Here is a 12,060-nt window from a genome sequence, read left to right as displayed (position 1 = left end):
TGTCTGCTTACGCATATGTGCAAATGGCCTCTTTTAGACGTCAGTGTTTTGGCTGCGTTTTTGAAGCAGAAGACTCTTGAGGAAACCGAAGGCTGTGTTTTTCCTGAAGTGTCGTCCTTTTTGCTTGTAGTATTCTTGTCGGCTTTGCCACCAACATCTTCTGTGGGTGTGTATATAAACTTCATTCTCAAACACCTGTGATTTGCCAGTTGAACCCAATTAAAAAAAATTACTTGAAGATGTTCCACATTTTTAAGTAGGCCACAAGTTTTCAAAAAATATGGGAAGAAAAAGAATCTCTCTGCTGCTGCTGAAAAGTGTCAAATAGTGCAATGCCTTGGAAATTGTATGAAAACTTTAGTTCACAAAAGCTTTAGCACGATCATCATCGTACTGTGAAGAGATTTGTGGTTGATGCAGAGCACAGATGGGTTCATGCAGATAAAGGAATAACGAGGAAGGTTTCTACCAGACTAATTAATCAGAATAGGAGAAAAGCTGCTAAAATACAAAGCAGAAAACAAGTATTTGAAGCTGCTGGTGCTTCTGGAGTACCACAAACCTCAATTTGTAGGATCCTCCAGAGGCTTTTAGTTGTGCATAATCCCACTATTTCACCACCCCTAAACAGTGCTCACAAGTAGAAGCTGTTGAAGTGGGTCCAGATATGCATGAAGACTCTTTTTTAAAACTGTCTTGTTTTCTGATGAATGCCGTGCAACCCTCGATGATCCAGATAGATGGGAGTTGTGGATGACCACCATATCTAAACAATGTTATGGCGGAGTGATGCTTTGGGCTGGAATCATGGGGAGCATGTTGCTTGTCTCCTTTTAAGGTCCCTGAAGGTGTGGTAATGACCTCAGCAAAATTATATAGTGTTTCACTTTCTTCCATGGTACAAAAAGAAGTGACGTGCCATCCGTAGCAGAATCCTCTTCGTGCATGACAATGTACCACCTCATGCAGCAAATAATATCTGAGTCATTGGCTGCTCTGGGTGTAAAGGGAAATAAACTCACTCATGTTATGGCCAACATCCTCCCCTGACCACAACCCTATTGAGAACCTTTAGCAGTGTTCCCATCTCTAGTCCTCAAGAGCCACCAACAGGTCATGTTTTCAGGATTTCCTTAGTATTGCACAGGTGATGAAATTATTACCTATGCAGGTACTGCAATTATCATCTGTGCTCCTGAGTACTGGAGTTGGGGGACACTGTTTTAGAGTATCCTCAAGTAAAAGTTCTATGAGGGTTGGAGGCAGTTCACATCAAAACAGCAGCTCGGGGAAGCTATACTGACATCATCCGAAGAAATTCAAGCAGAAACTATCCAAAAACTCACAAGTTCAATGGATGCAAGAATTGTGAAGGTGACCTCAATGAAGGGGTCCTATGTTATCATGTAACTTGGCCGGTCAAGATGTTTTTGATTCAAATAGCTTGTGATTTCAGCAAAATGTTACCTCGTAATGCTGCAAATTCAACAAATAACCAATTTCTGTCTACTACCTGGAAACTGTTGTGCATAATAATTTGGATCAGTGTATTTTTAGTATGGTGTTTTTTTTTTTTCAAACTGAAAAAATAACTGCTTTTTTTGGGAGGTTTATGCATTAAAATCTGAGATGTACTCTAAGGCTGTGTGCCCACGATGCGTTTTTTAAGCGTTTCCGCAGTGGCAAAAACGCATGGTAGAAGGCCTCGCATGTTCCCCAATGATAATCCGCATGTGCTGTGCACATGCTGCGGAAATTTCCGCTGCGGGTTATCATTGTGGAAAAAAATGCAGCACTACGAATTATTTTGCGGAAGTGCTGCGTTTTCGCCACCATTGACTTGCATGGATTACGCATCACTGCATATGTAGATGCGCATTCTATGCGTTTCAATGTGCGGATGATACCTGGGAGTGGAGGACCGGAGACTCTCCTCCACACCCAGGTACCATAGAAACTGTGAAAAAAAGAATAAAATAAAAAATAAATATATTTATCTTGTGACGGCCCTCGCTTTGCTCATCCTCCCTTGCCGGCAGCTTGCGATGGACTGAAGGACCTGCGCTGACGTCATTTAGTCATGTGACGGCATGTCCTTCAGTGTAGTGTACCGCGAGCTGCCGGCAGCCAGGATGGAGCGAATAAAGACTTCGGGGGCCATCGGAAGGTAAGTATAGATTTATTTTTTATTTTTTACCATTCTTTAAGGTCACACTATATAAATCCATGCCGTTTGCATGGATTTATATCGTGTGACCAAGTTGTCAAGCACTTTCCAAGTGATGCTAAAATCGCTTGGAAAGCGCTTGTCAACCCGCATGCGGAAATGCATGTGAAGAACGCTCCATTTCCCCATGTCCCTGCCAGGAAAACTTATGTACAATCCGCATGTACAATCCGCATGCGTTTTTTCTGCCAGGGAGATGCAGAAACACTCAGGAAAAAATCCTGAGCATTTCTGCATCGTGGGCTCATAGCCTAACCGTTGATTTCAACATTATACTGACTCGTTTGCTTCGACCATTTAAAAAAATCAGAGAAAAATGACATTTCTATAGTAGTTTGGAACACGGTGTATTAATAGCATCTTGTGGCAGCATATATTAAAAACAAAAAAAAACACCTATACTCTCCAGCTGGGCTGGTAGCATTCCTCTGATATTAGTCCCGAACCCCCTGCTGTTCACCTGACAATGTCACGTGGCTGCTGAAGTCAGTGGCTGATGATCAGCTGCCTCCTTCCAATTTTGTCCAAGAGGTAGAAACACTGTCTGGTAGCAGGCGGGGTACACTGATGAGAATGGAGGAATGGTGCTGGTCTAGGAGGAAAGTATAGCTCTTTTTTATTACAATTTCTATGCTTTGCCTTGATGCTGTTAATAAGGGCTTGTTCACTAGTGGATCATCCTTTCAATCTATATCTTTTAGAGCTACAGTGGGTACAGAAAGTATTCAGACCCCTTTAAATTTTTCACTCTGTTTCATTGCAGCCATTTGGTAAATTCTACAAAGTTGATTTTTTTTCCTCATTAATGTACACTCTGCACCCCATCTTGACTGAAAAAAAAACAACTGAAATGTAGAAATTTTTGCTAATTTATTAAATGAGAAAAACTGAAATATCACATGGTCATAAGTATTCAGACCCTTTGCTCAGTATTGAGTAGAAGCACGCTTTTGAGCTAGTACAGCCTTGAGTCTTCTTGGGAATGATGCAACAAATTTTTCACACCTGGATTTGGAGATCCTCTGCCATTCTAACTTGCAGATCCTCTTCAGTTCCATCAGGTTGGATGGTGAACGTTGGTGGACAGCCATTTTCAGGTCTCTCCAGAGATGCTCAATTGGGTTTAGGTCAGGGCTCTGGCTGGACCAATCAAGAATGGTCACAGAGTTGTTCTGAAGCCACTCCTTTGTTATTTAACTGTGTGCTTAGGGTCATTGTCTAGTTGGAAGGTGAACCTTCGGCCAAGTCTGATGTCCTGAGCACTCTGGAAGAAGTTTTCATCCAGGATATCTCTGTACTTCGCCGCATTCATGTTTTCTTAAATTGCAACCAGTTGTCCTTTCCCTGCAGCTGAAAAACACCCCCGTAGCATGATGCTGCCACCACCATGTTTTACTGTTGGGATTGTATTGGGCAGGTGATGAGCAGTGCCTGGTTTTCTCCACACATACCGCTTAGAATTATCACCAAAAAGTTCTATCTTCGTCTCATCAGACTAGAGAATCTTATTTCTGTTAGTCTGGGAGTCCTTCATGTGTTTTTGAGCAAACTTTATGCGGGCTTTCATGTGTCTTGCACTGAGGAGAGGCTTCCGTCGGGCCACTCTGCCATAAAGGCCCGACTGGTGAAGGGCTGCAGTGATAGTTGACTTTGTGGAACTTTCTCCCATCTCCTTACTGAATCTCTGGAGCTCAGCCACAGTGATCTTGTGGTTCTTCTTTACCTCTCTCACCAAGGCTCTTCTCCCACGATTGTTCAGTTTAGCTAGGAAGACTTCTGGTGGTCCCAAACTTCTTCCATTTAAGGATTATGGAGGCCACTGTGCTCTTAGGAACCTTAAATAATGCAGAAATTATTTTGTAACCTTGGTCAGATCTGTGCCTTGCCACAATTCTGTCTCTGAGCTCCTTGGGCAGTTCCTTTTGAGCTCATGATTCTCATTTGTTCTGACATGCACTGTGAGCTGTGAGGTCTTATATAGACAGATGTGTACCTTTCCAAATCAAGTCCTATCAGTTTAATTAAACACAGCTGGACTCAAATGAAGGAGTAGAACCATCTGAAGGAGGATCACAAGGAAACGGACAGCATGTGACTTAAATATGAGTGTCTGAGCAAAGGGTCTGAATACTTATGACCATGTGATATTTCAGTTTTTCTTTCTTAATAAATTTGCAAAAATTTCTACATTTCAGTTGTTTTTTTTTCAGTCAAGATGGGGTGCAGAGTGTGCTTTAATGAGAAAAAAATTAAACTTTTTAGAATTTACCAAATGCCTGCAATGAAACAGAGTGAAAACTGTAAAGGGGTCTGAATACTTTCCTTACCCACTGTATATAGAACAGGAAGAACAGACCGAGAAACCTGTTCAAAAGTGACAATGACTATTATTCTTCATTCTTTTTTTCATGACCTTAAAGGGAATCTACCAGGTTTTTACTACTTGATCTGAGATCAGCATATTATAGGGCAAGTGACCTGAATCACTTATTATGCTGTGTGCTGTAATTTCAGTACAATCGATACTTTATCAGCAGGAGATTAACATTGCAGGACTAGGTCTCATGAGCAGGACAGTCCAGCTAATCTGTGTAACCCATTCCCCACCACTCATTGGCAACGTGCTGACAATTCATTGTACACAGGAAGCTGCCAATCGGGTGTGGGCAGAGTTATACAGAGCTCAGCATTCAGAGAACTACTAGATCTACGACACAGAAAACAGGGATTTTATCAAAACTGCAACAAACAGTCCAATTAGTGATATATCATAGGAATCATTCTTTGTGCCCTTACATCATGTTGCTCACAGATGGGGTAGCAAAAACCTGCTGATATATTCCCTTTAATTCTTTTTACTTTGAATCTATTATTATAGGTTACAATTTGGTATAGTATCTTATTTTCCCTTCTTTTCCATTGTCTAGAAATAATTGTTATCCTAGGCAACTAAAAGTTTTATAATAAAATATGTTGAGATCTGCTATTTAATTAAAGGCTACAATTGTAACAACATACATTTTGACTTCTACCTAATTGTGTCTCATTTCTTTTTGTAGCCTTTTATTCCATTATCCTGTTCTGTGTGTTTTTGTGGATACCATTTGTATATTTTTACTATGAAGAAAAGGATGAGGACAGGAACCACTGCTCAGTAAGTACTTTCTTTATATATATATATATATATATATATATATATATATATATATATATATATATATATATATATATATATATATATATATATATATATATATATATATATATATATATATATATATATATATATATATATATATATAATATTGAACATGCCTTTATCTGGTGTCCCATCCCTCCCACCCATCTATGTAGCCCTCATATAAATTAATCTGCCCTTGTTGCCACATTTTGTTTAGATTCAATGCCCAATTAACCCCTTACTGCCAGAGCCTATTTTTCACATTTTATGTGTCACTTTATATGGGAACAACTATAGAATACTTTTACATATCCCAGTAATTCAGATTTTTTTTTTCAATGACATTGTGCTCCATGATAGTGATGAATATAGGTTGATTAAAATTTATTTTTGAAAACTTGGCAAAAATTTTAAATTTGCCATTTTCAACTTTAGAGTTTGTATGCACTTTTGAAGTCATACCACACAATAGTTCATAAATAACATTTCCCACACGTCTACTTTAAATTTAGCATCATGTTTGAAACCCCTTTATTTTGCTAGAATATTGGAAGGGTTAATGACCTACCTATTAAGTAATTAAGTGACTTTAAGGGGCTTATATGACAGGAAAAACCCCAGAAGTGATATTTTAAAAATTCCAACCCTAGAAATGTTCAAAAATGCATTCAGTAAGTTAAACCCTTCAGGTGCTTCACATGAATGAACGCAAAGTGAAATAAAAAATGATTTTCAACTAAAATTTTGTTTTAGCCTCAAATTTGTCATTTTCACAAGCTGTAATAAGAGAAAATGCATTGAAAAATTTGTTAATCAATTTCTACTGAACATGCCAATACACCAAATGTGGTAGGAATCCTACTATGTGGGCACACAGTATAGAAGGGAAGGAACACGATTTAACACTTGGAGTTCAATTTTGGCTGCAGTTGATTATGGACACCATGTAACATTTGCAGAGCACCCAAGATGCCGCAACAACATAAACCCCCACCCCTCAACCCACAAGTGACATTATTTTGAAAGCTGCACCCTTCAAAGAATTTATCTTGAGATGATTTGACTTTTTTTGGACTTGCAGTTACTTCACTAAAGTTTTATAAGATTAGGTCTTGAAAATAGAATTTTTTTATTTTTTTCTATGAAAAAAGTTATTTCAGCCACAAATTTTTACTTTGCAACAGGGTAACAGGAGAAAATGGACCACGCAATTTCTCCTAAGGACACCAATACCCAATACGTGGTTGGCAACTACTGTTTGGGCTCAGAAGGGTAGGAGTGTTAGTTAATTGCGGACGTCATGTCACATTTGTAGAGTCTGAGATGCCAAAACAGCAGAGGTTCCCCACAATTGACCCCATTTTGAAATCTGCACCTCTCAGGCTAAGTGCCCACGTTGCGGAACTGAAGCATATTTTTTACGCTTCTCCCTGACGGGAAAATCGCATGCGGATTTTACATGCGGTTTTCCCGCCAGGTAGAAGCGTTTGTGAGGCGTCTTTGCAGCTTCTTTGCATGCATTTCCGCATGCGGGTTATCAAGCACTTCTCCAAGTGATTTAAGCATCACTTGGAAAAGTGCTTGACAACTTGTTCACACTATATAAATCCATGCAACCGGCATGGATTTATATAGTGTGACCAAGTAATAGTTAAAAAAAAAAAAAAGAATCAGAATGGTAAAAAATTAAAAAATAAAGTTTATACTCACCTTCCGATGCATTCTCTGCCCTGTCCGGAGTCTTGAGCGGCTCACGCTGCCGTGTGCAGGACCTGCGGTGAAGTCATTGAGTCATGTGATGGGTGACATGACTCAATGACGTGGCAGGTCCTTCACACAACAGCGCGACGGAGGGAAAACATCAGAAGATAAGTATAAACTTTATTTTCTTCTTTTTTTTTTACAGGTTCTTTGGTACCCAGGTCTGGATGAGAGTCTCCTCTCATCCAGACTTGGGTACCATCCGCACATTGATTCTGCTGCGCTTCCGCAAAATTAATGAACATGCTGCGGATTTTTGACCGCAGCATATACGCTGCGGAAAAATCCGCAGCATGGGCATTGACATTGCGGAATGCCATTGGGGACCATGGGGTGCGAATATACATGCGTTTTACAAGCGTTTACGCTGCGGAAATTCCGCAGCATATACGCTTGTAATACGCAACGTGGGCACGCAGCCTCAAGGATTTTTTCTTGAGATGTATCTTTTTTTGGACTCACTGGTGCTTTTACAAACGTTTATAAGCTTGATACGAGAAAATTAAGAATGAAAAACAAAGAGATTTCTAGAAAAATATTCCCTTTAGATCCAATTTTTTCCTTTTTGACGAGGGAAACAGGTAAAAATGGATAGCACAATTTGTAAAGCAATGTGTCCTGAGTACACAGATAACCCATATGTGGTTGGTAACTACTGTTTGGGCACACAACAGGGCTCAGAAGGTGTGCTTTTTGGAGCACATTTTTGTCTGGAAAAGATCGTGGAGCCCATAATTCATTTTTAGTGCCCTTAACATGTCAAAACAGAACAAACTATCCCCAAATTATCCCATTTTGGAATTTATACCTCAAGGAATTTATCTAGCAGCACAGTGACCTTTTTGGTCTTTTTGAAAAGTTTCTAACTTGGGACACAAAACTGAAAAATTGCATTTTTCCACTAAAATGATGCTTTAACTCCAATATTTTTTACTCCCAAGAGGTAGTAGGAGAGAACGGACATCATAGCATGATAGACCAATTCTCTAAAACGTAGCAATAGCTTATGTGTGGTTGGAAACTTCTTTTTGGACTCACAGCAAGGCTCTGAAGGAAAGAAACGCTATTTGACTTTTGGAGTGCAGATTTGTCTGGTATAGTCAGTGGGCACCATTTGCAAAGTCCTCAAGGTTACCTGAACAGCAGAAATCCCCACTCCACCCCCCCCCCCCCCATCAGTGTGACTCCAATTTGGAAACCACACTCCTCAATAAATTCATCTATGGGTCTGGGGAGTATTTTGAACCCCCATGTGCTATTTAGAATTTTATATTGCTGGATCGTGATAATAAAACAAAAAATTTTTTTTCCACAAAAATGTTGTTTAAGCTCCATGTTTACAAGGAATAGAAATATTTATAAAGCAATTTCTTCTGAATTCAATACCCAATATGTGGTCTGAAACTACTATTTGTGCATATGGCAGATCTCAGAAAGGAAGAATTGTTCCTTGCTAAGCCCCCAAGGTGCCAGAACAGCAGAAACCTCCAACAACTGACCACATTTTGGAAACCACACCCCTCATTGAATACAATGGGTGTGCATATGTCCGTATTTGCGGTACTTAAAAAAACGGAAAGCATACGGACATACAAACCGGACGTGTGAAGGGGGCCTAAGACACTGGCAGAGCATGGAGTTTGTAGGCACTGTTTACTTTCACACTTTGGTCGGCCCCTGAGTTGGTCAGGTATTGTTAAACTTGGAAAATAGCAAAAATAAATGAGTTTCACATACTGCTGTACATGCTTTTTCCACCAAAAGCACAGCCAAACCTGATGCCTTCTGTTTTTGCACTTACTTAATGCTTTCAGTAAGTGAAAAAATGCTGCAAAAAAATGCTGAAAAAAGTGACATACTGCAGTTTTCAAAAATGCAGCAGTTTTCCAATAATGCCAGGAAAAAAAACTGTGTGCATGAGTTTTCTGAAATCTCATTGCTTTTGCTGGTACTGTAAAAATATCTTAAAATTTGCATAAACTCAGCGCGTGGTTTGGGCACACTGCAGGGGTCAGAAGGGGCTATTTGGCTTTCTGAACGTGGATTTTTTCCTTGACAGATAACAGATCTGAGTAGGGACTTGTTTTTTGTGGAATGAGATGTTTTTATTGGTAAATTTGGGGTACATACCATTTTTATTTGCTTTCTATTCCAATTTTTGAGAAACATAATGAACAAACAGCATTTCAGGAATTGTCTTAATTTTTATTTTGTTTTACGCGATTTACTGTTTGGGAAACTTGATAAGACGACCTTATTTTTTTGGTCAGTACGATTACAGCGACTCTAAGGTTATGTAGAATTTGCAATTTTTGCATGGTAAAAATACTGATTTACAAAAAATTTGTAATTGCATCACAATATTCTGAGAGCTATAACTTTTTTTTTTTCCTCTGAAAGCTGTGTGGAAACTTATTTTTTTCTACAGGATGAGTTGAAGTTTTTATTCATAGTGTTTTGGACTACATAACATCATTTTTTTATTACTTTTTTTTTCAAATTTTGGGTGGCATTTTAAACAAAAAAACAGAAATTCATAAATTCTTTTCATTTATTTTTGTTTTTCACATTATGCACTGTGTGACAAAAGTGATGGGGTTTTGTGTTGTACATTTGAAAGCCCTGGTACTGGATCTAAATGTGCAGCTTGCAACACTGAGATCCATTGACAATATTGAAATGAGTTTGCTGCTCACTGAGCAAACACTTGCTGGGGTAGATTTTAGGGAGGATGGTTGCATGGAGCTGCAGGACATTGAGGCAGCAACTGGGTGACAAAAAGCAGGGCACAGAGGAAAGAGTGAAAGGGAGACTAGTCCTGATGTGGCACTCCAACCTTCAAGCCATTTGTGGGAAAATGGCTTGAAGGTTGAAGCAATGTTTTAAACTAGTGACTGGGGGGATGGTAATTACTGTACAGGAAGGGAACATGGTTTAGATAGTGACCTGGGGATAAGTAATGAAAGTGGGGATGGCATAGGGTTAGGGATTAGATCAGTTAATTCACTAAGAAATAGAGATGCAAAAAAATACATAAACTACATGTACACTAGTAGCCAAAATTGAGGCAACACCTGCAGTTTTTTACCATCACCAATATTTAATGAAAGTTTTCACTGACATACTTACTTGAACACACGCCTTCTTCTGCTATATGTATTCTATGTTTGTTTATACCCGGGTATGTTTTAAGACCGATATTGTGCCAGCAGTATTAGGAGTGGTCACCTAAGAAGAGAGCCAAAGCGGTTACTTTAAGAGAAGAAGGGTACAGTTACCGGGAAATTGCAGCACGAATTGGAAAAGGGATCTCACCGGCCAGCGTTCTCAAAGTGTGTAAGCAGTTTCAAGAGACTGGTTCGATAAAGAATAAACCAGGTAGAGGAAGGAAGAAGGCTACAACTCCTCAGACTGATGTTGACATCAACAAGGAGCTTGTCAACACTGGAGTGACAGTGTCCGATGTCCGATCGGACGGTTCGATGACTATTGGTAAACGCGGGGTTAAGAGCAAGAATACCACGTAAAAAGCCATTTTTGAATGCCTCACAGCGTCAGAAACGTCTATAATGGGCCAAAGAACATTCTAAATGAACCATTGAACAATGGAAAAATGTTTTATGGAGCGATGAGACACGCATATCCATCTCTGGCAGCGACTGGTCCGCTACGTTCGACAACGACCTGGAGAGGATTGCTTGCCCACCATGAAGCATCCTCTGAGTGTTATGGTATGGGGCTGTGTGTCCAGAGATGCAGGTGGTCGGCTGCAGGTAATTGAAGAAACCTTTAATGCTGGAAAGTACATCAAGGAAGTCCTTCAGTCTAAACTTATTTTTTCGGCACGTGATGTATTTGGTGAAGGGACACCATTTATTTTTCAGCAAGATGGAGCCCCATGCCATACAGCTAAAAAATATCTCTCTTGGTTCAAGGACAAAAATGTCCAGCTATTGAATTGTCCAGGAAACAGCCCAGATCTCAATCCTATGAGAATCTCTGGGCTCAGCTCAAAAGAGAAATTTCAAAACAGCGGGCTTAAAACAAGCAGGAACTCATTGCTGCCATCATCAAATCATGGTTTCATATCATCACACCATCTGATTTAAACAAACTGGTAGAAAACTGCCTGGCATCTACTTGGCATGCTATCAAGGCCACGGGCTATCCAACAAAGTATTAAAATTTTAGTGTTAGATATGAAAATAGGACAAATAAATGGCTTTTCTCCCACAGTAATCTGAGTGACAATAGTGTCCAGTTTGTTGACAAATGAACAAATTTCCTGCTAATATTGTGTTTCTATATGAGATTTTGTTATTTTTACTTAAAAACTTTACTGTGAAATCAAAAACCTTCATGAAATTTGGATTTGTATTGGCAAAATGCTAAAAATTCATAAATCTTGAGGGTGTTGCCTCAAGTTTGGCCACTAGTGTAAACTAATGCTAGAAGCCTCAACAATAAGATAGATGAATTAGAATTTAATAATTTGAAAGAAAATTATGATATAGTTGGGATAACGGACACATGGCTGGATGAGAGCTATGCCATAAAATGGGACAATGTCTTCAGAAATAAAAATAAGCAAAATGAATGGGAAACTTTAAAACCTTTTTATTTTATATTGGGCCTGTGCACAATATATGTGAGAATAAGCAAGCTAGAAATAGGAGGAAACCACTATCGCTAAATAGAGCTGTAAGGGACGCAATAAGTAACAAAAAGAGAGCTTTAATGGAATTAAAACAAGACGGGAGTGACAAGGCATTAACTGATGATAGAGAGAAGAAAAATCAAGGCAATAAAGATTGAGACAAAGAAGCTAAATGCCAAGGGAAATAAAAATAATCCAAAATATTCAACTACATAAATGGTAAAAAAAAAACAT

At 39.1% G+C, this 12,060-nt stretch overlaps 1 protein-coding gene across 1 annotated transcript in view; it reads left to right on the top strand.

The window, feature by feature from the left end:
* LMBRD1 (LMBR1 domain containing 1) overlaps positions 1-12,060 on the top strand; it is a 227,987-nt gene that overhangs the window by 43,010 nt on the left and 172,917 nt on the right. Inside the window, exon 4 of the mRNA XM_073675501.1 lies at positions 5,287-5,381. Within this exon, the coding sequence (XP_073531602.1) occupies positions 5,287-5,381 (95 nt within the window). The remainder of the gene's footprint in view (positions 1-5,286; positions 5,382-12,060) is intronic.

This window comes from Phyllobates terribilis, unplaced genomic scaffold, assembly GCF_046119375.1.
Source record: "Phyllobates terribilis strain yellow unplaced genomic scaffold, ASM4611937v1 Scaffold_3__8_contigs__length_932513732, whole genome shotgun sequence".
Classification (NCBI taxonomy): Eukaryota; Metazoa; Chordata; class Amphibia; order Anura; family Dendrobatidae; genus Phyllobates; species Phyllobates terribilis.
Note: the sequence above shows the minus strand (reverse complement) of the source record. Positions and strands in the feature narration are given on the sequence as shown.